Genomic DNA, 26334 nt, shown 5'->3' with positions numbered 1-26334 from the left:
TTGCATATGTGAACTGACATGTTGTGTTGCAATAAAACCAGATTGCACATTTTCGCGAACATAGTGACAATCAATTTTAAGATGCTTGGTTTTGTCATGAAAGACAGGATTAGCAGCTATGTGTTCTGCAGCAATGTTATCACAAAAGAGAGTAATAGGAAGAGTAGGAAAGATGTTAAGGTCATTAAGAACTCCAACTAACCACACAAGCTCACTAGTAGTATGGCTCATGCTTCGGTATTCAGCTTCTGTAGAGCTCTTAGAAACAACTTTTTGTTTCTTAGTCTTCCATGAGATGAGAGAGGAACCAAGAAAGATACAATAACCAGTGAGAGAACGTCCAGAATAATGGCAATTACCCCAATCGGCATCACAATAAGCAGTCAACTGAAGAGAGTTTGTAGCAGAGTAAAAAAGGCCATGGTGTAAAGTACCTTTAAGATACTTGAGGACATGTTGAGCTGCTAGGAAATGAGGGACTCTGGGATCAGAAAGGAATTGACTAAGCTGTTGAACAGCATAACTGATATCAGGCCTAGTCATGTTAAGGTAGAGAAGTTTGCCGATGATTCTTCTATAAACTTCAGGATCAGGAAGTTTATCACCATCATAAATGCTGAGTTTAAGCCCTTTAGGAAGAGGGAAGGCAACAGAAGAACAATTAGCCATAGAGCAATCTGTAAGTAAATCAAGAATGTATTTTCTTTGATTTAAAAGAATGCCAGAAGAATCCCTTGTGACTTCAATCCCTAAAAAATATCTCAGAGGGCCAAGGTCTTTAATAGTAAAAGCTTTATGTAACTGAGATTTGAGATGTTGAATTAAAGAAAGATTGTTACCAGCCACTAAGAGGTCATCAACATAGGCAACAACCACAGTAAAATCAGTCCCATGCTGCATAGTGAACATAGAGTAATCCAATTTGGACTGAACAAAACCATGCTGAAGTAAGAATTTGGTCAACTCAAGATTCCATTGTCTAGAGGCTTGTCTTAGACCATAGAGAGACCTCTTTATTTTACAAACTTGTCCTGGAGAAGCTTTGAGATAACCTGGGGGAGGCTGCATATATAACTCTTCTTCAATGTAGCCATGAAGGAACGCATTGTTAATATCTAGCTGATGTAATTCTAGATGACAAGCTGCAGCCAATGCCATAAGAATTCTGACAGTGCTAAATTTAGCAACAGGGCTAAATGTGTGTTTAAAATCCTTGCCTTCAATTTGTCTATCTCCTCGAGCTACAAGCCTAGCTTTACATCTCTCAACTGAGCCATTTGGGTTGAATTTTGTTTTGTATACCCATTTGCAACCTATAGCTTTTTTACCTTTGGGAAGAGAAACAAGATCCCAGGTATTGTTATGTTCCAAAGCTGCAAGTTCTAAATTCATTGCATCAATCCATTTGCTATCTTGACTAGCTTGTTTATAATTGGCAGGTTCATGTGTAGATAAAACATTAGCAAGACTAGCTAAATGTTCAGGTTTATAGGTAGAAAAAATAGGAGATGTGGTAATATTGAAGCTGTGAGAAGTAGATTCAACAGGAGAATTATGATGCATAGTAGGAAGATTAACAATAAAATCTGCTAATTTTGTAGGTGGGTGTTTGATTCTAGAAGATTTCCTAATAATAGGAAGATTAACAGTAGGTGAAGAGGTAGATATAGATTCAGAAAAAGATGGAGGTGAGTGAGAAGGAATAGGAGAAAGAATAGAAGTAGAAGAAGTAGGAGTAGAAGGTAAAACAGGAGAAGTGGAAAAAGGTGGAATATGAGGTGGAGGAGATGAAGAAGAAATGACAGGAGGTGCATGAATAGCAGGATTAACTAGTTTTGTGCTAGAAAAAGGTAAAGAAGGAACAATAGTAGGTGATGTAGGAGCAAAAGGAAAAACATCTTCTTGAAAAGTGACATGCCTACTAAGGAGGATTTTATGAGTTGTAAGATCATAACATTTATAACCTTTTTGTGCAAAAGGATAACCTAAGAATATGCATTTAGCTGCTCTAGAAGAAAATTTGTCAGATGTTTTTTGAGCAACATAACATAAACACCCAATAGTTCTTAAATGAGTGTAAGTAGGAGGTTGTTGCATTAGTATTTCATATGGTGTTTTCCAACCAAGAATTGCAGTAGGCATAAGATTAATAAGGTAAGTAGCTGCTAATAAGCAATCTCCCCAGAATTTAATAGGCATATGAGCATGAAATCGAATAGCTCTAGCTGTTTCCAAAAGGTGTCTATGTTTCCTTTCTACTCTCCCATTTTGTTGGGGAGTATTAGGAAGACTCTTTTGATGAATAATACCTTTGCTAGAGAATAATTGAGTACAATAACTCTGAATTATTTCAGTACCATTATCACTCCTAATTACTTTCAAATGTTTTCCAAATTGAGTTTGAATATAGGCTAGAAAATGAGTGATAATAACAGGAACTTGAGTCTTGGAATGAACTAAGTGAGTCCATGTGACTCTACTGTGGTCATCAAGTAAAGTGAGAAAGTAAGTAGCACCAGTGAGACATGGATATCTATATGGTCCCCAAAGATCGACATGAAGTAAATCAAATGAAGCAGAAGCATGAGAAATAGAAGAAGGAAAAGGATGTTTGTGCATTTTAGCAAAAACACAAGACTCACAATCTAACACAGGTTGTGAAACAGAATGAAACATATGTGACATTTTATTCATCTTATGTACAGAAGGATGTCCAAGTCTTGAATGAAAAGTACTAAAAGAAGGTAAGCTGTCAACATGTAGTACAGTGCTTAAATTGCTAAAAGAAGAAGAAGGAGCTTGAAATTTGTAAAGTGCAGCTTGTCTGACAGCAGTAGCCTTGACATGTTTAGTCATAGGGTCCTGAAACACACATGAGGTAGGAGTAAATGTGACAATTAGATCATGTTCATCTAAAAGTTTGCCAACTGACAATAAATTGTGTTTGAAATCAGGTAAGAAAAAAAACATTTGAAATAAGAATGGTAGGAGTAAGGTAAACTGATCCAATAAGATCAACAAGTTTGATCTTACCATCAGGTAAGCCAACCTTGATAGGTTGAGAAATAATTTTGCAGTTAAGCAACAAGGATTTATCACAGATCATATGATCTGTAGCTCCTGTATCCACTATCCAATCAAGATTTGTATAACAAGTGGATAATAACTGAGAAGCAGTAGAAGTACCTGCAAAGTTGATGGAGGCTCCAGACTGTGAGCATTCTCCACCAGTAACAGGATTAGTCTTCATGAGCTTCAGCATTTCTTTGTACACAGCATTGACCAAAGAAGAGTCTACTGGTTTCTCTTTGGGAGGAGAAGTATCAGTAGAAAATGCCAGAGGATGGTCACCAACAAAATCACTAGTGTTAAGGTCAGATACATGAGCAGCCAGTCTATGTCCTCCACCATTAGACTGCTTGTTCTTGAGATTGGTGAACCATTCAGGAATGTTGCCAGTGATCTTAAAACATTGATCCACTGTGTGACCAGATTTTTTGCAAAAATCACACTTCCTATCATTCTTATCAGGCTTATGTTTCTTGTAATCTCTCTTTCCAGCAGAATAATAGGTAGGTGAATGATGATTTTGTTTCATAGAGTTAAAAGCACTGATTTGAGATGATGTAATTTGTTGTTTATCATTGAGTTTGTTCTGTTTTTCAACTTGCAACAGAATATAATAAGCTCTATTAACAGTAGGTAAGGGATCCATACTGAGGATATTTGTTTTGGAAGAAGCATAGTCTAAATTCAAACCAGCTAAAAACTGAATCAGTTTCTGCTTCTGATTAGCATCTAACAGCTTCTTAAGTAGACCACAAGAACAAAGTGCCAAAGCTCCACAATCACATTCAGGAAAACCTTCAATTAATTGAACCTCATCCCAAACTCGTTTCAGTTTAGAATAATACTCAACAATAGATGAATTGTCTTGTTGTATAGAGGTCATTTTCTGATGTAATTCAAATAATTGAGGTGCATTGGATTGTCCATACCTCTCAAGAATTTCCTCATACAGTTGGTGTGCAGAAGTTTGTAAAAGAAAACCTTCAGAAATAGTTTTCTCCATGGAATTGATTAGCCAAGATTGTACCATATAATCGTTTCTGATCCATTTTTGTAAATCTGCATCATCAACTTCAGATTTCTTGCTTGATCCATCAATGAAACAAAGTTTATTTTTAGCTCCAAGTGCCATACGAATCATTCGATTCCAACTCAAAAAAATTTCACCAGTAAACTTGTGTCCAGCAAGTTGTTGTTCAGGATGATCTCCTGTTCCTAAGAAGAATGGATCACTATATCCAGTGTTCATATTTTTGTCAAGAACTTCTGGTGTATTTGGAACAAAATTTCCAGCAGCTTCCTCCATTTTCAAGAATTTTGAAGATATTTGAAGAGGTAATTTTATCAAGAAAAGATCAGATGTAAATCTGATTGTATCAAATTTTGCGGAAAATGAATTTAAAGAACCTTACGGCTCTGATACCATGTGAATTCAGCTTACTAAAGTTGAATTATTATGAAGGAAACATCATTCCAGAGAGAGAAATAAGAAGAAGAAAATTATATCTGTATATTATATCACAACAATGCTTTACAAGAGATATATATACAAGCTACAAATGTAAACTTCCCTAACACACTTTATAAACTTCTCATACAAGTTGTCTAACTAACTCTGAAAAGTATACAGCAAGTTTCTAACTAACTTTATGCTAAATATAACTTTAAGAGTAGAATAGGTGTAGTAACACAAAGTGAAGAAACAAATGAAAATTCACATAAAGTAGTAAATACTCACATGGAGATTCCAAGTTCCTAATAGAGTGAGTTTCTTGACATGTTGAACACTTCCAAAGAAGTCTATCCCATCATCATATTCATAACCATCTTCATCATCCTCATTCTCATCCTCACCATTATTATCATCACCGTCACTATCACTATCACTATCACTATCACTATCACTATCACTATCACTATCACTATCACTATCACTATCACTATCACTATCACTATCACTATCACTATCACTATCACGCGGAAAGCTTTGAAAAAACATAGTTGCTTCGACCAACGACGACAAATTCTCAAGTGTACACTCATTATAGTGATTAGAGCCAGAAATAACCAAAACTCGAAGTGAAGGAGCAGAAACTCTTAATATTTCCCCACGTTTATAACTAGATACACAATCATAAATCACCAATTCCTTCAAACATTGAGAGACAACATCTAACTTATGTATTCCCTCACAAGATTTCAACTCCAACAACTCTAATATAGGACAACCTATCAATATTTTTCCAAGCATATCATCATTTAAATCTGTTATACGTTTCATCGACAAACTCTTCAAAGACTTCCAATTAATTTGCATCTCCTTAGCAACCTTAAACCCAACCCTACTTAAACTCAAACTTGTTAAAATCTCGTTCCTAAACAAGAATCTTGGTAAACAATATAAATAATAACGACGAAAATTTGATCTAACAAGTGAAATTTCAAGCTCTTTAACTTTGCGATCAAGTGTTAATTTTATCCATGTATCAATAAGTTCATGATCATCACGAGGATGATAAGGAATATGGAAGCAACACCTGCGGAGATTATCACGATGTTGGGAAACCAACACATCATTGATATAACGACTTAACTTATCTTCTTGACGAAATGGGATGTCCTTGTTTCGGAAAACAAGGGAGGGAAGAGAGAGTCTAAGAGAAACAAAACGTTTTGAGACGAAGCCGGCACGATACACAGCGTCGAATGTTGGAAGAAAACTAAGAATGTGGATGATAATTGAGTCTGGTAATTTGCTAAGTTGATCACACGTTGAAACTTGCCTGCTAGTATTTTCAATTTTCATGGCTTTCGAGGGTCGAGACGCCATTGCAAGAGAAACTTTCTTCAAAGAGAGGGAGGTGTAGGATGGACTAGGGGTCTGTTCTCCTAGTTTGTTTTATGTCGAAGAAAACAGGTCGTAAAAATAGGAGGCACAATATATAATAGGAGTACCTAGGAACCCTAATAATACACCTCCGCCAAAACGTGAAGATAGAATAGAGTTTCACTAGTCAGATAAAGAAATATATGTGGACTTTGATGAAAATAGTTGATGAGATTATTTTTAATAAAGTCGTTGTAGTATAGTGGTAAGTATTCCCGCCTGTCACGCGGGTGACCCGGGTTCGATCCCCGGCAACGGCGTTAAGTTTTTGTCTTTCAATATCGTTTATGTTTTTTGGTTCTCTGTTTTTTCATTTCTTTCTCTTGCTATATAACAGAATAGATATTGCTTCTTAAATCACAAAGAAAGTTCCTGTTTATTGCTATAGTAGTATTTTGTTACTCATTCACAATAAAATTCTGTTTGTTGGTTCTCTTCTCTTCTCCTTTTTTTTTCTTGATTATCGAACTACAACAGATAATTTCAAAAAAAATAAATCAGTTGTTTTATCGAACGTATTAAACTAGTCACTAAATGGATTGAACTATTAACTGAATGGATCGGATTAAAGAATGTCATTAGTGAATAGATTAAATTAGTCACAAAATAGATTAACCTAGTTCCTAAATAGATTAAACTAGTCAATATATTAATAAAAAAAGGTGGCATGTTCTCCTCTTACAAGACCAACTGCAAATTGAAATACCGTACTAGCTCTCGTGGAAGGCTATATCAAATAGTTTTGTTAAATAGGGTATGCAACATTGTCAAATCTCATTTATAAATTATAATGATTGTAATTTTGCAAAATTAGTATTTTATTTGATCAAAATTGCTTCACATTCGCTAGTTTCAACTTTCGTTCTATATGTCACATGACTCTTTCATTAGTGATATACTTTTACTTTCTAAAGTGATTGACTGAATGTAAATTTATTACTCCCTCTATCCTATTACAATCTCGACATTTTCTTTTTTTATGATCTCTAAAGCATACCTTTAACGTACCATTAGTGTTTTCAATTACATACTTATAAAAGTGACATGCACTATAAAACAATATAGCTTAATATTCGAACAAACTATTTATACTTATTTTGAGGACCTTACAATAAACACAGAATGACTCGAGTGATATCCCGAAATAAAATGTCACGTGTCTAACATTTCGTGTAGTCCCTCTCGATCCATGGTCACCTCTTCTTCAAAGAAACATTTGATTGCACATAAAACCCCTCAAAATCCCGCCTTTTAGTTTCAGTTCACTTCCAATTTCTGCTGCTTGTATTTTTTTGTTCTTCTCACTGTTCATTCCTTTTGGTAAGTGAAAATTTCTCCATTAAATTTCCTCCATTTTCGTCTGTTTTAATTCATTCATTTCTCAAGCACTTTTTTTCACCAGTAGAATAAATGAATTTCATAGGCAGATGATATAAATTTCTCAAGCTATATACTTTACTGAACTTGCTCAATCCTAACTAGGGTTTTAAGATATATTTATTTTTGATTTATGGTGATTTATCTTTGTGAAATTGTATAATTTTTTCATGGATTTTGCAGAATTTATCACTCAATTTTAGCAATGGAAACCGATGAATCGGAGCGAGTCGTTCCTTTTCAGCTTCAATTTGATAAACCAGCGCCTTCCCAGGTTTTCACACCCTTTCCCTACTAGAATTTAACGTAATATTGTTCTTGAATTTGATGATTTGTGCATTTTGATTAGTTGTAACCAAATTAACACAATTGACAATGTGTTTCTTGAATTTGATCATTTATGAAGAAAATAAAGACAATGTTGTTTGTGAATTTGATGAGCTGTGCATTTTGATTAGATAAAAATGGCGGAGTGGAATCCGGAAAAAGATTTATTGGCAATGGTTACGGAGGACTCTAAAATTATATTGCACCGCTTCAATTGGCAGCGGTTGTGGACCATTTCACCTGGTATGTGTGTGTATTATGCTGTTATTATCTCTCTTGCAAAAGAAAAAGGAGGGTATTGCTTTTGGCTGGGGCATTAGCTACTACTTTGTTGGCTCTGAATCGACCTTTGTTGGAGTGTATGTTGTGGGAGCTAAGATGTTGAGACTTGAGACCACATATGCGTGTGAATTGCGCATGTGAGTTATCTCACGCTGGAAAGGAGGAGAGATAATTACGAGTACCTTATCAGTCTAGAGAGTTACTCATACCATGGTCAATTGGTTTTTGATGAAACAGCTTATAAGTGATCCTACCCCTCTCATTATGGATGCTGCAACACCCACCTTACTAAGTGAAGATAAGATTGGGAGTGGGCTAACAGTGTGGACTGATTATGCTGTGTTAGTCATGCCGAGAATTATCGAATAGGGCTAAGAGTGTGGACTGATTCAGAGTGAATATCATGGTGTAGATGAAAATAGAATACCCATTAATACCAATTCTTTGGTATATGATAATATGAATATGACTTGGACCACACTGAAACTGAAAAAATTAGAATGATATTCACTACTTTTACATGGTAAAATAAATAAAGTGAAGGAATGGTAATGAAACTTATGTCTTTGATTTTACATGGAATGCCATATGCATGATTTTGGACATCTATCTCTAGAAGCAATCAACGTTCTTCATACATTCGGTTCACTACCTTTTACTACCCAGAGACATTGATATTAGTAGTAATAGGTAGAGAAAATTGTTTGTAGATCATATTGTAAGAAGGGTCTTGCAATTGTAACTTACTGATTGGCTTTTTTCACACTCTTTTTTAGGAAAGTGTATAACATCGTTATGTTGGCGTCCTGATGGTAAAGCAGTAGCAGTTGGCCTTGAAGATGGAACCATTTCATTGCATGATGTTGAAGTTAGTACCTTATGATGTTTAAGTATAACACAGTTTCTAATTATTACTCTGCACTTTGTCATCTTTCTGTTCTACCATAGTATGTTTATCTTTAAGGAAAAATTGACATCATAAATCTAGAGTTTGGGGTATCTTCCATATTACTCTCAGTTTTGAATTATTTTTTTAATAATCTCAAGTGTATCCTTTATTGGTCCTAGGTGACCTACATGTTAATTTTGTTTTTCCAGGTTCAAATTCTCATTCTTCTCTCTCCTCTCTCCCTTTTCCAATTCTAGGCCACCATAATTATTAGAGGACGACACGTAACTTTTTTTAACCTGCTAAATTGGTCATAATTTTAATTGGCTCCAATAAGGGAAGGAAGTTCCATACTTTGTTTTATTCATAAATAAATCAAACATGGGATTAATATGGGAAGACTCCAAAATTCAGCTATAGTGTTGATTTTTCTAATTTTTAAGTTTTTGATTCTTATTTGTGCTATAGCCGTTTTGAGGTCTCCGTCGAATATTTGAGCTGTCTATTGATGCATAATGTTGCTTTCCTTTTCCATTGCTTTCTTAATTATCGTCTTGTTTTTCCAAATGGTTTCCTTTGATTACAAGTTTTACGAGGATCCTCCTATAAACATGTTATAGTAGTGTCAGTATTTGGATCTCTCTCTTTGCCTTTCATTTTTTTCTTCTGTCTGTTTTCATTGGGGAAGGGGAGGGGCGGGGATGAAATGGGTATATTGTATGATCTATCGTTGACAAGGAACAACAAGTTTTGTTTTGGCAAAATTGGCTACTTAACTTCTCCTTTCCTTAGAAGACGGTTTCTTCTCTTTGTCTATCCTAACCCAACCTCAACAAGCAAAAGAAACAGAGATGCATTTTGAAGAAGAAACCTTTTGGGACTTTTTTGGCATGTTGCAAATGCAATTGCATGCTCAAAATCTCAAAGGTCCTCCTTAGTTGTTACCAACTGCCTACAGTTTATCAAGGTAAATAGCTGCCTCTACCGCTGTAATGGGTGCAATCGAATTACTGGGTTGATTTTCTTTCTATTAGCACTAAAGTTTCATGTATATTCCTGATTATAACGCAGAATTTCGTATTCTTCTGTTCTTCTTTGTGTTGACAAATAGGCAATAGGAGATCTATTCTCTTGTAAAAGATAGGACAAGTCACCACATTTGTTAGTTTTATTGAGGGTCTTTTATAGTCTATACATTGAAACGAATCTAACAAGATCCCACATGACTATACTTTTTTTTTTTTTTTGAGAAGTCTTTCCAAGTTAACTTCTTCTTTTACTAACAAATGTGGTGACAGAAAACTAAGTTACTTTTATAGTCTATTCTCTTGTGTTGAATTTGAAGCACACTTTTGCCACAGAAAGACCCTCAATTCTCATCTACAAGACTGCAAAGCACAAAAGATGAGAATTGAGGGTCTTTCTGTGGCAAAAGTGTGCTTCAAATTCAGGGGAGGAGTTAGTCTTATTGATTTTTGTGTTTTCATGGGACCAATCCTCTCATGGACTCGTAGTTAGCGTCTAAGTATAAAATGTAAGGGAATGCTTTTATCATGAATTTATGTACTTCGTTGTTTCAGTTTTCTGATTTTCAATTCTTTATCCAGCCTTCCATCCATTTTTTGTGCCCTGATGTTAATAACCATATCTTCTGCATCAATGTTTGCTTTGAATATACCGAATGAAAATTTAATGCTGAATCATTGTGCAGGAGCCTAGATGTGAGTCTGGACCCTAATCATATGAGAATTTATTTTTAAATATTGACAATTATTTTTGGTTGTGTTTCTATTGACACAGAATGGGAAATTGTTGAGAGGCGTGAAGTCCCACAGAGTTGCTATAGTTTGTCTTAACTGGGAGGAGGATGATGGATGTGGAGAGGTGATTAGAAAAATTTATCTTTTTTTATCTTTTTAATCTTTGTCTCTTTCTTGTTACCAGTTCCTTCTAAACCCTTCTTTTGAAAGATGAAAAACTCACTCACCTCTGAAGCAGAGAGGAGGTTGGGGATGGAAAAGAATGGAATGGGTTTGTGCTAATAGTGTGATTTTATGTCACAGGAATGCTTGATGTCTTTGTGTGTTCATTTTGAAATTCTTTGTAGTCATTACTTCAGATATTTCCTGGCTGTATTATAGCAACATCATAATTTATTTTTCTTCAGGATGGAGACAATACCGTGTCTTATGAAGACCGCACATTGCGTTTCTTCGCTCCTGCTCCAAGGATCCCACGGATGCCTGGAGTAGTATCCGGAGATTCCACTCTTATGGATAACTCTGAAGAACCATTTCAGAACTCGCTAAATACTTCGCATCAACGTTTTAACATTCTATGCAGTGCAGATAAAGATGGAGACATTTGCTTTAGCATATTCGGTATATTTCCCATTGGAAAAATAGTGAGTAAATAACTTCTTATAATATATTGGTTCTGAACACAATTTATTCCGAATTTATCTTAACCCTCAGTATAGGGGCAGCATATGGTAATTACATGTATTTTTGCAAAGTACTTTTGATGCTAAGCTCATCTGACTGTAAAGGAGCTTGAAGCGATTGGATTTGACCAATTTTATGAGATGCAACCAGAAACTGTGCAAACCTGGATGGCCCTGGAAATTAGCAGGTCAATTGTAAATTTTCTGGGTTGATGCATCGAAGCAAATACTTCACTGCATATTGCACATTCTTATAAGTAAAACCAACAAATATAACTTACATTACCTAGAAGTAGTTGACTTTTATAATTTTGAGTAAGAGTTTGACTTTTTTTTTTTACACTGTGTATTTGACTTGATTAAAACCAACAAATTGTGTTCTGAGCAAGCGGTGTTGAACTGGAAACTGAAATAGCTCAGATTGCAAGTTACCTCAACTTGAAATTGCCCCACTACAAATATTTACGAGTTCATTTTTTGACAGATCTAGTTGTGGTGCTATTTGTGCTCTCTCGACTTTGCATGTATTGTTCCATGCTTCCGCTGGAATATGAAAATTGAACTTTCAGAACATTTTTTCAGATAATCTTTAGGCTCTTAAGATCTGCATCTAACTCACCATCTTCCACCACTATTAGTTGCAGAACTTTACACAGATTAAAGCCTCTGTTTTATTTTGCTCTAATAATGAGAAACATCGTTCCTGGCTTACTGTTCTAAAATGTAATCGTATGACTCGTAGAAATGTATGTCCTTCGCTCCAAAAAAGGGGCCTATTGAACTCCTATGCTAACATGGTCAAAGCCCAACATTGTTTTTGTAAATGATAACCCTTTTTGTTTATGCCCTTTGGGAGGATTTGCATGAGTCTTGAGTTTGTCCAAAAATAATCTGGGATTGGCTGCAGATAGGTTTTTTTGGCATATAAAGGGGTAAAGGAGAAGGGTTGCTGTTGGACAAATTTCTTTTGGTTTTGTTGGTAGTGTGTGGTTGGGACGCATTCCTGTGACCTTTGAGGAGTTTCCTTATCATGTGCTTCGTTGTGGGTTGATTTAACTTTGCTAGCATCATTATGGGCCAAGGAGCTGGAACGTTGAACTTTGAAGAGTTATATGATTTGGGGAAATTCTGAGGAAGTGGGCTAAGTGCTCGTTTGGTTGGAATTGGAAGTTGTATTTCCTAGGAAGTTTTTCTCCCTTGAAGTTCTGTTTCCTAGGAAGTGGCAAAAGTTGATTGGTTGGTCATGTGTAGAAAAACTTCTCGTGGGAAATTCTACTTACCTAGGTCTCCCTAGGTAAGTAACTTCCTCCATATTTTGGGAAGTAGAACTTGCTACAAGGTACAAACTTAACAACGTCACCTTCTTTTACTTCCTAGGAAGTTCCACTTCCTATGTATTTTTATGTCAACCAAAGAACCTCTAAATTGTAGTTTTGTTTCTTGCTTGAGTAGATCTTGTCTTCATTTTCTGTACTCTTTTTTTGAGTTGTTAATATATACTTCCCCCGTTTCTTTTAAGTCGTTCACTCGTTCCACTTGTTTTTTCAAGATATGCAATGACACCTTTAACGAGCAATATTTTAGTTACTTATTAAAAGACATTGTATAATGAAACACATCGAAATAATCTAACAAGATCCCACATAATAGAACTCTTTTGAAATATACTACCTCCATCTCGCAATACATGATTGTGATATGGCAAATGAACCAAGGAAGTGGAGAGAGATAGAGTGAAGTTTTCTTTGTTGCCCATGTGATGGTTGTTTTGTCAGAAAAAAAGTTACCAATAAAAGAAATGCTACAAGTAGTATGAAGTATCCCTGAAAAGGAAAATGTTGCATGTATCATAATTTGTGAAACGGAGGTAGTATGTGTAAAACAATGCCAGAAACATGAAGTGGAACAACAATAAGAATTGCAGGGAGTAAACGTTTGAACTATTTCAGAAGATAAAAAGACAAATTACAGGTCTAGAGTAACAAGGAATATGATTTTTGGCAACAAAGGGACTATTATTTGTAAGAATGTTTTGTGTTTGACAATATCAGGAATTGAGTTTGGAGATCTTTGTATGAGGATCAGTGCCGAATTTTGTTTCTTAATTAGTGACTGACTGCTCCTGGAATTAGTTTATGATATGCCCTTAGCCATATTGAATGAGAATTGAGTTATCGAGTCATAGTTATAGTCTGATCCTGGTCACTTGGGGGTTGAGACTTGCCTGTTGACAATCTTTCATAAAGGAAAGTGACTATATCTGCTTGTAGTGTCAGCAATAGGATACATTGCCTTACTGTTCTATAGGCCATTTCTGGAATTCTATATGAATTGGAATTTTATATGAATTGTGTACTTGTCTACGGAAGATATGCGGCATCTGCTATCTCATTTTATATTTCTTGCTTTGTGGCAGTCATTTTGTTCTCAAATATGTCATTTTTGCTATTATCTACAAATCCTGACCTCAATTGATTTCTGGCAGAATATACACGGTTTGTCTCTTCCTGTAACGGGTGATCAAGTAGCTTGCCAGATCCTTGATGCTTCCATTTATAAAGTGAGTATCCTAGATATAACAGTAGTCCATCCTTCTGCTATCAATGAGGTTTTCCTTATTCCAAATTGAAGCTAGTTACAATTACTAATTTGTATGAGTGAATCTATACTAATAAATTGTAAGGCGTTCTTAAACAAGAAACTATGCCATGTGGCGCTGTCTTAGAGTGTTTATTTCATGTACTCCACATACAATTAGTATAAGATTTTATCCTATGGCTTCAAAGTTATATACTAAAGTCCTAACCACTAACCAAGTAATGTTGGGTCATGGGTGTTATAGCTTTAAAGCAAAATATTAATAAATGAAAATTATAATTACCCAGGGCATAGCCCGAGCCTAAATACTACTTGCTGTCTATTTTCTGTGCCATACGCATCAGCTTGAAAGTTCATAATTTAACACATTTAGTCAAAGCATGATTGGTATGCCTATGCATGTAAAGTTCATAAGAGGACTTCTAAAGGAGGTATATATTGACAACTGAAAGATCAACTTGGAATGAGCTTTTTTTGTATGTATAAAGTTTGAGGTAGATAATATTTATATTTCAGTCTTGGATCGAATAGTCTAGCAAGTGTGATTTGGTTACAGCATCTCAATTCTGTTTTACATAAACTAGAAAATATTTATTTAGCCTTTCTTCTATATAGATTAATTTAATTCTTGGATGTTATTCTTTCCTTCTTCTGGCATTAGGTTGCTTTGTCAAAGGATTTTTGTCGCTTGATCATCTTATGCTCTGGAGAATACTCTAGCGGTAGTAGTGAAACCACTCGCGGATTGTCTGGACATAAAACCCAGGGTATGCATTGCTTGGTGCTGGACACCTGTATTTTCCAGAAGAGGTAATTTTATCACTGTGAAGATACTGGAGATTTCATGGGAACTACTTGATAGTAAAACAATGTAATATGTATATCTTTGAGGAAAAGTTGACATCATGAATCCTGAGTTTGGTATCTTCCCATACTAAACCCAAAGTTGTTTTGTTGAATGATCTCAAGTTTAGGGACACCCGTTCCATATTGGTCCCAGTTAAAAGTGGACCGATTTAACAAGTAAAAGAATACACTTGTTTTGCTCTAATTGGCCATGGTAGCTTGATCAAAGGGAATGAGAGAATGGAGAGAGAAAGTTGAGAATTTTGACCCAAAAGGGGAGCAGTAATGACCTGTGAAATAGGTAATAGGTCCGTTGTAACCAATATGGGAAGGATTCTTTCAAACTTGGAATCATTGAAAAATAAATTAAAATTTGGATTATCATCGGAAGATACCCAATCGTCGGATTTACAATGTCAATTGTTCCTATATTTAATTAAGTAAAGTTTCTCAGTTGTGTATCAATAGATAATGTTCTGATGATATGGAGTATGATATAGAAAAATGCCAAATGTAGAACACTGAACAATATATGATCTTGTCATAAATTCCCAACTGAATGCTAATGAAACATATTTCTAATAGTTCAATGTCCAATAAAATCCTAAAATATATTTCTTAAAGACTGAGTCGCTTACAAGCTTCTTGAGTAAGCTTAACCTAGCCTGTTCTGCTCATTTTCTGTTACCCTGTGAACCATATTCTGCAATGTTCAAATTTCTACATTGTATTTTCTATACCTGTGGACATGTTTATTGTAGTGAGTTGCTTTCCCTTACCAATATTAACTTCCAAGTACCAGAATGTGCATGTTTCAGGTGACGCTAGGCAGATAACAGTATCCTTATCTTTTTAGCTTGATGCTTGGGATAGTGGTGTTTCATCCTTGTACTATATATAGTGTATGCTAAACTGAAGTGCTGAGGTCTTATCACTTGTGTTTCATGCTACCTTCAAAACTGAGGATTGACATGCCTGCTGGCAATCTTGAATCGTATTTCTTATTCCCATTGTGTTTCGCTTTGGGGATTGGGAGGGCTCTGATTATAACAGTTCTACTCGTGTAAAATGGATGATGGAGTTTTCATTAGCCGGCAGCTACCCGAGCTGGTATCTCTATCTTGCAGATGGATAGTCCTGAAATCATTTCTAGCTCCAATATTAAGCTGCTTGTGGTTGAATAAGAGAAACGTCAGGACGGGAACACCCTATATAAATACATGCATCTTTATCACTGAATGAATGATCCATTACAGCTGTTATTGTATTATATGGTTGAATGAACTTGAATTTGACATAGACAACAATGTGATAGTAAATTTTATTTAGCTAAATCTGTTAGTTGATATGGAAAATTACATATATTGCTGGTGACTCTACTTTTGTAGGAAACAAGAGCTTCATCAAGTAGCTCAACAGGCCTCCAACATCGAAGATTTAACTGAGGTCATTCGAGCATCACTTTCAATGATGTATAAGCAATGGTGTGATGCCATGCAGATATTCCATGACAAATTCCATTCTCTATCTACATTAATTGCTAGCAACGGTAATGTCAAATGAAGACCGCACTACAGTCTACAGCAGCATCCACATTTTGTTTCGATTTAAAACTTCATCTGTTTCATCTATAGGACTGGACTCGTCTCCTCAGGAAGAGTTCCTGAGCCTTTTAGGAGGCGCTCGAACTAGTCCACCTGTTCATCAATTTCTGGTCAATTCTCTTGGTGAATCGGTAAGGTCAGCTTCAAATGTTGTGGGAGTTGGGGGGGGGGGGGGACAGAGTAAAGATACTTATTGTTTTTTTTATTCTGAATAGGGACTCAAGCGTGTAATGAAGGCTGTATCTAATGCAGGAAATGAACTTCAGCTTATTCTCCTTGATCATATCCAGGTACCCTTTTTCAACTTCCTTGACACTCATTTCATGCATTATATACTTTTCATCACCTGCTTTAACTTTTCAACTTGATTAGAGGTAATGTCGTCAAGTAAATTAGGCAAGGGCGCAAAGTTAACTCTCCCTCTCTCTACTCTTGAGTCTTGAGGTAAACTCAAGTACATATCTATATGTTAAATAGATAATCATTGAATAAAGAAGTCAGCACCAAGCACAAATAGTTTTTTGGTTCCTCTGGGCGGGGGGTACTGGAAAGGATTTAAAAGGGGAGAAGGCAAGCGTAGAAACCAGAAATTTGCACTGTATGGAATTGATTTTGACCTGGTACAGATCGTGAATAGTAAGTCCGGGAACAGCAGGGTCATATGGAGTTTGAAAGAGAGCCTCAGAACTAGGTGCCTTGTTGGAGGGAATATGTTTCAAGCTCAGAAGTGTTATATGGTTGACTTTACGTAGTTTGCTATAACCCCCCCCCCCCAAAAAAAAGAACTGCGATCCGTAGAAGGCAAATAGGTACATGCAAGTGGTATACTCTTGGGCCAATTTAATAAAATTTGGTAAAGAATTGGGAGGTAAAACCGAGTTGACTTTCTTTTCAAAGGAATATAGGTGCTAAGAACCAGAATCTTTCAGAGGGTAAATCAAGGAGAGAAAAGGGAAAATGAGAAGATCAGTAGAGAGAGATGGAAGATATTTGCAGAAGAATAGAGTAGAAGAAATAGAGAAAAGAGCTGAGTTTGTATAGATCAGTGTTCAATGTAACTACTAGCATTCAAGAGGCTAGGTACTCCAATACAATGTATCAACACCTACTTTTCTGGATAATCCAGCTCCTCTCTATACTTGTCTATTTATAACAAAAGCAATTCTAAGTTCTTGTCAAGAAGTCTGTCATTCCCTTCTTACCTCCAGCATCCTTACCAGGCATTTCCTGATTTGTTTACAATTTGTAAAGTGCAAAGGTGGAGATTAGGAGGAGGTGTAGCATTACCCATTTAGCCTTCCCCCAAAGAGACACCTTGTCCTAAGGGTGAAAGTGAGGAAAGGTGTACTGAATGGTAGCCATGTCTACCCATGTGGCCTTGGAAGCCGGGAGGTTTTTCATTGCAATAACACATCTACTTGATACCCTTGTTGACCATTAGAGCACATCTCTGACAATAAATCCGGTTCAGTTTCCATCTCCAAGTCATGATTGAGCTGCGGTGTAATTGAGGGAGAGCAAGCCTGGTTACCAATCGCCAACTTATTCGTGACACATGAAAATTGGGTGGAGGCGAGATGATTCTGGATGCTTTAGCTTACAGGCTACTTTGCCAACGTGTTCCAGCACCAGACGCCACAAATCTGAGGGGTCAGCTGCTCAAAAGGCCTTTTTGCTAATGTCGTCTGTTTATAGGCCTCTAGTTTGAGGCAAACTTGGTCCCCAATGTCATAAATCATCTCCTTGCGTGACTTGTCCTCTATCATTTTTTCATTCTATACTGTGTGCAAAGTACAAATGTACCTCAACTCGTCAAGCATGTTCTTTGAGCTGTTCATTCAAATAGGAAATGCTGGTTTCAGTCGCTCCTATCTGACAAGGTGAGGAGGGTCCCAACCATACAAAGCGTTGAAATGAGTGAATTGTGTTGAAGGTTGACAAGAAGTATTGTACCAGAATACTGCCAAAGGAAGCGACACTACTCATGAATAAGATCTGTCATTGATGAAGCACCTAAAATATGTTTCTACATACTTTTTAACCACACCTCGGATTACCTGTCAGTTTGTGGGTGGTAAGCCATGCTTCTTTTCAGGGTTGTTTAGTGAAGTTTTTTTTTTAAAAATCACACTCATTATATTAAGTCCTGATCAGAAATAATGGATTTTGTAAAACTGTGTAAGGGCACCACCTCCTTCACAAAATGAGCTGCCAGTGAGGAAACAGCAAATGGGTATTTAAAAATGTGAAAGTGACCATACTTCGTGTGTCGATCTATAACCACAAGCACTGTGCTGAATCCCATTTGAGGGAGAAGCCCCCCTAACGAAATACATTGTAAGCTGATCTCCGAGCTGAGATGGAAGAGGCAAAGCTTGCAGGAGGCTCGACGGGTGGGTAGTGGCAGCTTTCTGTTCTTGACACGTTGCTCAAGGCTGCTTATTTTTGTCATCGTCTTGTGCATCTGTGGCTAGAAACACTCCGAAACAGAATCATATCATGAAGCAATTTAGCAATAAATGAAGATGTTTTAGAAAATCTTCCTTTGTAAAACATCCCCTGATCCACCAAGAAACCCACTTAAACACGACTCTTATGGCCCTTTAATTAGGCGGTAATAAATGATGGTTAATGAATATATGGTATTTTTTCCTAACTAGAATGACTCCATACCTCATCATCAACCTCAATGTTTTTACTAGGCTCACAACTAGGTGAGGTGGGGGGGGGGGGGGGGGGGGGTTGGATATATGTAGCCTTCTTAATTTAGTCCAACAATTTTTTGTTACTACACTATAAACAGGAAGCACAAACAATTTAGTAAACCATCTTAATTTAGTTAATTATAACCCATAAGCCAAAGGATAGCAAATCTTTGTCTTCGATGGAAATGGGCAGTCATGACTTTGCTAACTAATGTGAAAAAATTAACCATGATTACTTCTGCTTTACCAGCCTGCAGCAGAAATTATTGGATTTAGAATGGGAGAACTAAGAGGTCTTTCAAGGTGGCGGGCACGCTATGGGGGCATTGGCCTCGATGAGAAACTTATTGATAATGCAACAGAAAAAGTAGGAATGCTGCTTGTACAAGTAGTTCGTTTTGTGCAGATTCTTGCGTCTGTTTCTCAGCAGGTATGCTTCGTAAATTTTGTTTGTTCTTTTTCTTTTTCAAGTAGAAGTTTGATTAGCTTGTCCTTTGGTTTTGTTTTTCATACATCATTTAGCTAATGCCCTTTGTAGAGATAGGAATGTATTATTGTATCAATTAGTTGTCTCAATTGTCCAATTTAGGGTGTGTTCTCTTCACTTTTGAAAAATAAGTTTTAGGTTTAATAAGTTCAAATAAGTTCATGAGAATTCAGGTGAAGAGAACACACCCTTAGCCTGTTTCTCTTTTGTCTGTAATCTTTTAAAAAGCAAATGAAAATCAGGTACTACTAGTGAACAATTGTTATTGTTCCAGTTTTCAGTATCACAGTTTAAGAGACATTTTGATATGGCATCTATGCAAAGACCATGTGCAAATTGAATGTTTAGTAAGATATTCACATTAGCTCAAAGAATGAATTTACCAAAATTAGCCTTTAGATCTATAGAAGTCTCCCCCTTCAGCCCTCAACAGAACTTCACATTATTGTTTGGCAAAGCTAAGGATAGTTGTTAATTGTGGATAGAAAATTTGATAGTAGGATAGAGACTTTGAGAGAGAGAGAGAGAGAGAGAAAGTGTTGGGATGGAGACAACAAAGGGGTTGATGGAGAGAAGCTGAAATGTTTAAATAAGTTATGTAAAGTCTATTATGAGACATCCCAATATGGAAAATTCGAAATTATTACAGGAAAGAAGGGTGTTTGTTTTTTCTCTAGGTATGACATTGAAACTATAGGATGTTCTCAATCTAGGTAAACTAGTTGGGAATTATATATAAAAAAAAATTGCTCAGAAACATACTGTGAGATAAAAGGGGGACTTGGAGGATTGTCCTAAAGGGTCTTCATAGATCGTCAGTCCAAAGTTACTTAATCACCGTACTTTACAAGGGTGTGCTTCAAGGGATTCCCCTCAGTGCATATTCTACCACTTGAGAGATTCTCTCACTACTTGATTTTCAAGTTGTGAGAAAATCTCTCAAGTGGTAGAAATTGCTTCAGAGGGGAATTCCTGAGAACACTCAGTCCCTGTACAGACTTTACCTGATTTCGTGGTCCCTTCTCTTCTCTCGTTCCCCCATCCAAACGAAATCATTAATAAGTTTCTCTGAACTCCTGGCGGCTGGCTATACCCTAGAGATCCTAGAAAAGGAGTGGAAGAGAAGGGAATGCTTGCAGATGAGACTGGATTAAGGTAAATCAACCCCTTTGAGAACAATAAGTTAAGATCTACCCAACCAGTGACTCCCAAAGTCCCAAGAAAATTTGCTCCTGGGATTGTTTCATTACAATTATAAGTTATTTTTAACCCTGCAAAAACTTTTGATCCCAAATACACTTTCTCCACCTCGATCCAGAACTATGAAACTTCATTATCTTGTTCAGAAAATCACAACTGTACCTGTCATATCAAATAAATTCATTATTATGTTTTTGAAGTTCTTTGGCGCCCAATCACCACATCGAGAAAAAGCTCAAGACAAGCACCTCAAGACCTACTCTCTCCACCTAAAGCCCTAAAGTCTTGAACAGTTAAAACTCGACCAACTTGTGCAGAAAGCAGAAAACCAGCTATCATATTAAGTTGCTGAGCATTTCATCTTCTTGATAAATATTTATATCATGTTTCTTGCGTTTCCCCAAGATGTTTTATTATCTCTTAACTTCTCTTTCAGTACTCAAATTTTTCTAGCTGGCTGTTAAGGTGTATAAAGATACTTATGTCAGAACCAAGTGATCAGCTTCCATCATACAACAGGTAGCTGTGCTTTGTTTTATTAATGCAATTTGAAAAGATGATTGCCATTAGTCTCTCTTGTAGTTATTTTCTTTGCATGCACTTTTCAGTGAACTCGTGATTATGTTTCTAAAGTTTCTCTATGATCGGGATCCAGTAAAGCTGCTCTTGGACCAATCTGCGGTTGATCATAATGTACCCATCAATTTGTAAGTCATGTGCCTTTCTTGACCTTGCTCTATCTGCTCTCTCTTTTTCTACCTGTCAATGTGCGGTCATTGCTTATGTTTGCTTCAAATATGTATAAGCTTCAGAAAGCATAAACTTATTGTGAATAAGGGCACCTAGTGATAAGCTCATGCATGAAATCAATTATGACTTGCCAGAGGAACAGATCATGATTACTACGAATTGATGGTGTCATATTACTATTGCCTCAGGGATACAAAACAACGCGTTGAAGAACTTGTTAAACTAGGAGGATTTGCTGATACTGATTGCCTAAGCAGAACCTTGGCTAAGGAATTCCAGTTTATGGAATCCAGGTATCTCTTTGTGTGACCTGTTGTTTTTTATACAGAATATCAGACATATGTATCTTGTGTGTTATGTTTATATAAGGTTAAACTTTTTAATTGGAATATATTTTGTGCATCTCCAATCTTTCATTATCCTTTTTGTAAATTAGTCACATAGACGATTTCTCATGAAGATTCATGTTAGCCGACCCCAAATCAAATTGAGATTAGAACTTTGTTATTGTTGTATCCTTTTAGAAAATACTAAAATTAGCTACCCACTAATCCTTGGTGGCTTTTTCTATTAGAAGTCTTTCTGTTTAAGTACCCAGTGCATAGTTGGAAATTTAAACTTGAAAGATGCCACCTACTGTATAGTTGGGACAATGAGGTGTATTCTACTCTTGTGTGCTTAGAGAAAAACGTTATCGTATCTGCTCACTAATCTTCTCTAAATTGTATGAATTTAGCTGTACTTTTGATTTTGCATTTTTGCTAGAATTTATGTACTTTCATTTCTAAATAAATGCAAAACACTTTTGACTTTTTGCACTATATATATACTAACTTTGAAGCTCTCACAAATTTATAAAAGAAATTATTATTGTGTAAAGATATTCTTCGATTAGCGTGAATGTATATTTTCATAATATCAACCTTTTATAATTTTTACTAATTGATAATTAGAGATACTAATGGACAAAGTTGTGTATTGACAAATGTGAAAGTGAAATTGATGTATTTATTTAGAAACAGAGGAAGTATCTTTGAATTCTCTGCTTCCTTGCTGTATTTTGATGTAGCTGTCTTATTTTCCAGTTTCAAGGAGGCTTTCAATATGCCCTATACTACCATTTCGAAGGAGATAGTTTGTGAGCAGATGCTGCCTCTCTATCCCTTCGAATCTTCACCACCATCCACCTTTGGCAGTGTTCCAACATCAATATCATTCTACTGGGTATGTGTTCTGCAATACTAAATTTTTTTTACTGGAATTAGTTAGTTTTATTATTCAAGACATTCTTGCAATTGATACTTTTCGCGGCAACGATCTGCATCATGTATGCGTTTATTCCATATGCCCTTTTAGATGCCTGCTGAGTTTTCTGTTCCAATTTGTCTAAATCAATAAGCGGAAATAAAGAAGCCTAACATGATGAGTAAGCTAGATACCTTAGCATCTTCTTGAAAATCCTGTCTCCTTTAAGTGAGAATAGTTATCAAATGGATCCATCATAAATAGCTAGCTTTTTGGTTTAACTTTGTTTGGGATACTGCTTCTTCACTGTTTAGTCATATTCTGGAGGCTTGTGTTGTGCTATTGATGCAAATATGCAATGCAAGAATCACTTCTCTCTTTGAACAAAGGATGCAATTTGGCAACTACACAGCTTCATCTTCATTAATGTGTCATTCATCTCTAGTTTCTTGTATCTAATATAAAAACGAATTCATAGGGTTTGACTTGACTAATTAACAGACAACGAAAGAACATATTATCCCGTGCTATGCTACTTTATCACTTTTCAAGGATATGAAAGCCTTAACCAACACTTCGATTTTCATTGGGATACCCAAAATATCTTGATCAAATATATATTAAGTTAAACTATACAAATAGAGGTAAGAATTTTAACATTCAAAATCTAAAAAGGAATATATTTCATGAATATCCTGTTCTGCACCCCTATCCTTGTGGTAGTGCCTGCACGACAGTTATATTCTAATTCATGGTTGTTAGTTTGCTAAATATAGGTCTAGATCATTGTAAAAAGAATTAAGAATGGTGGAACCTAATAGACGTTGTGTGACATTCAACCCCTTTCTTCTTTTTGCATTGAATGTTCTGCAAGTGGGTAACATCCAAAAACTTCAAGATGTGCAGACAATGTTCTTCTTAAGGGTATTACTATAGCACTTACAAAGTGGTGTTACCTATTCTCATGCATTGCTCTTATACAGGATGCTGCTCCTGATGTTTTAACACGTGAAACCAGTGGAGAAAACCTTGTGGATTACATCACTTTCCAAGTACCTGAGTGGTGCTCATCAGATGTTTCAAATTGTATTTGCATACTACGAGGAGTTATAAGTGAAGCGGACAATATTAGAAACAGATATACTACACTTGAAGCCTTGTTGCTATCTGTGTCAAAGGATTTGAATTGCGTGGATCTATCTCTGTATAAAGTACTTCTACAATAACACTCGTGCCTTTTATCCTTGTTATCTCCTATTAGCCATGTTCCGGAATTTTGTCTGAATCTTCAGATTGCTGAACTTCTCTTTATTACAGGAACGTCAGATTGTTTTGCTGTTGAATGGAACCACTTCTGATAGCAGTGGACATGCGCAACTCATGATGGTTCAAACAAGCGACCTTCCATTTGTACCTATATCAAGATCAACCAGTCAAAATATTTGGAATTTAGAACAGTTGCAGGTAGGTCTTTCACATGCATTAGGAGTTTTTAGTATGCTAATGATCATTGTGACACTGTTGTTGTCATCAGAACCCTTCTGCTTGATAGCTCCTTCTGTTCAGTGCTACTTACATGTCTAAACCCATGTCTTTGGGAAATTAGATAGTGTTCAAGTCCTCAATTTATTCAGAACTTCAACTAAGGATAGTTGGGCCGGTTCTGTGGCAGTTCATGTTCCTTTTTGCTTTCTGGATCACAAGACAATGTAATATTTTCTCTATCAAAATGTTTATATGCTTGAAGAACTTGTAGAAAAATTTAGGAGACGAATTATTAAGAACTAATAATGAAGTAAAATATTAGGAAACCAGAGGATCTAGCCACAACTTTGATGATCAGAATTATTTGAAGCATATGGCTCAATGATTCATTAATGCTTTTCAAAGTTTTTGCACATTAAGGGTGAACAAATTGCTGCGCTCAGGGGATGCAGAGTATGACAGTCATAGACAAAGGTCACTAGCATTCAGTCTTGGGTGGGTGATAAATGAAGGAGAAAAGTTGCTAGTGTAAGAGGGTCAATTGGGTGATACCTGCTAACATCTGACTTACAATATAAAAAGACAAGCCGATGAATCTTTGTATCATTGCTCTAAGTAGCGTATTCATGCTCCTTTTTGCAACGGAGATGCACTCTTTCTGGGATGACTATTGTCTTAGGCCTGGAGGCCCTTGATTGTAGTCTTCCCAAATGGATGATCAGTAAGGAGCCTATATACATTCTAATATTTTTCGTTTTCTTTCTCAACTGATAGCTGTTAAATATCAGAAAGTTAAATTTCATATACTTGCTGTCATTGAACAAATGCCAGTGTTGAGACCAGTTCTGAACATCTAGTTGATAGATGCTGTACACAGCTAGTTGTATGTTTTTTAAACTTTTTGATAATGACAATCTGCTTGCACATTTAACTTTTTCTCAAGATATGCTGGAGCAGTGACTATGATGTGAACTCTAATAAGTTGAAGATCCGGATTTTATACTGATACGTGTGCTACTTTTGTAAATCTTAGGACTCTATCTTGCCTTTTCAAATGGAGGGTGCAAAGGTTCGAAGTATCCCTCACAATGTGGTTCCACCTCTTGCAGTAAGTTGTAAGTATTCTCTCTGCCTTAAACTTTACACATGTGGCACATTATCCTGGGATACAGTGGTATTGTCCCGCACTTCTACCTCCCTCCCTTTTTTGCAGTGATGTTTGATGCTCTGAGTCTGGGTGCAGAGTCTTATTTTTACGATGACTATCTTGTAGGAATGCAATTTACATCTCCTTTTCTCCCTCTTTTCTTCTCTCTCTCATACTTCATTTGTTTCTGTGGCAATAAAAACATTAAATGAGATCACATAAAATATTGTGAATGCTAATCTACTTGTGTTTTACGTCACTTTTTGCAACAGCATCCAGAGGTGTGGGTTGTGTTTTTGCTTCTAGAAAACGAGCTTTAGTTTATATTCTCGACGAAGATGAGGAGGAAGAAGAAGCTTCCGATATGGATTGATAGTTGATCATCCAATGCTGTGTTGGGACTTCTCGGAGGAAAAAAGGGGGCACCAGTGCTCAAGCCTCAAGCCCCATCATTGGAGGGCAATTCAACAACATTTAACTATACAGCAGGGTGACTGAATATGTGGTCTGTGTGATCCGAAAACTGCTTCTGAATTATTGAAGAGCACATATCAGAAATGATCAGATTTTGTCAAAGTTCTATCACCAAGGAGAAGAATTACTATCGCATTAGATATGCAGTTGAAGTCGTGAAATTACAATAGAAAGTAGTGTGATTTATGCAGATAATTTTTCTCCCTTCAATGTCATCTTCGATAATGGTGAGAGCTCCTTGTTTCAATGTACAGTACATGTGGTTTTATTAACAATCAATCAAATTATTGTATTTTGCTTGTAGTAATGACATCTAAAACGTGAACATCGAAGATGGGTTTATCTTCCTATGCAATAAATCTGTTGTTTGCCATGGCAGCTTCACTGTACACTAGACTTTCATGCTTCCTCAGGTCTTAACCGCTTATCCTGCGTAGACAGATTTTCGGTGGTAAGCCTCTTTAAGGCTAAGCATTTTCAAATCTATATCGACTTCCCCAAATAACGAGAAGTTAATAA

At 36.2% G+C, this 26334-nt stretch overlaps 2 protein-coding genes and 1 non-coding gene across 4 annotated transcripts; 2 read left to right on the top strand and 1 right to left on the bottom strand.

Annotated features, from left to right (window-relative positions):
- Positions 1-4783: 4783 nt before the first annotated feature.
- On the bottom strand, positions 4784-5899 carry LOC104909129 (F-box/LRR-repeat protein 25-like). Its single transcript, XM_048635712.1, has 2 exons — positions 5067-5899; positions 4784-4967 (listed from the first exon to the last, which is right to left on the bottom strand). Exons 1-2 carry the CDS (start codon positions 5897-5899, stop codon positions 4784-4786), a joined length of 1017 nt encoding a protein of 338 aa, XP_048491669.1.
- A 245-nt stretch (positions 5900-6144) lies between these two features.
- TRNAD-GUC (transfer RNA aspartic acid (anticodon GUC)) lies at positions 6145-6216 on the top strand. Its single transcript has one exon. It is a non-coding gene; the product is annotated as a tRNA-Asp (tRNA).
- Positions 6217-7117: 901 nt separating this feature from the next.
- Positions 7118-26201, top strand: LOC104909119 (anaphase-promoting complex subunit 4). 2 transcript variants are annotated; one of them, XM_010698320.3, is made up of 20 exons: positions 7118-7276; positions 7517-7607; positions 7792-7903; positions 8719-8810; positions 10632-10715; positions 10999-11235; positions 13760-13834; positions 14534-14682; positions 16107-16267; positions 16353-16453; positions 16538-16612; positions 19278-19457; positions 21151-21233; positions 21323-21421; positions 21653-21757; positions 22550-22688; positions 23693-23920; positions 24027-24173; positions 25228-25309; positions 25614-26201. In XM_010698320.3, exons 2-20 carry the CDS (start codon positions 7539-7541, stop codon positions 25712-25714), a joined length of 2319 nt encoding a protein of 772 aa, XP_010696622.1. In that variant the 5' UTR covers positions 7118-7276; positions 7517-7538; the 3' UTR covers positions 25715-26201. The 2 variants fall into 2 exon arrangements, with proteins under 2 accessions (XP_010696622.1, XP_019102742.1); XM_019247197.3 differs by lacking the exons at positions 7118-7276; positions 7517-7607; positions 7792-7903; positions 8719-8810 and adding an exon at positions 9530-9798.
- The last annotated feature ends 133 nt before the right edge of the window (positions 26202-26334 follow it).

This window comes from Beta vulgaris, chromosome 8 (assembly GCF_026745355.1).
Source record: "Beta vulgaris subsp. vulgaris cultivar EL10 chromosome 8, EL10.2, whole genome shotgun sequence".
NCBI classification, from domain to species: domain Eukaryota; kingdom Viridiplantae; phylum Streptophyta; class Magnoliopsida; order Caryophyllales; family Amaranthaceae; genus Beta; species Beta vulgaris.
The sequence above is the reverse complement of the archived record's forward strand: the minus strand, read 5'-3'. Positions and strand labels throughout refer to the sequence as shown.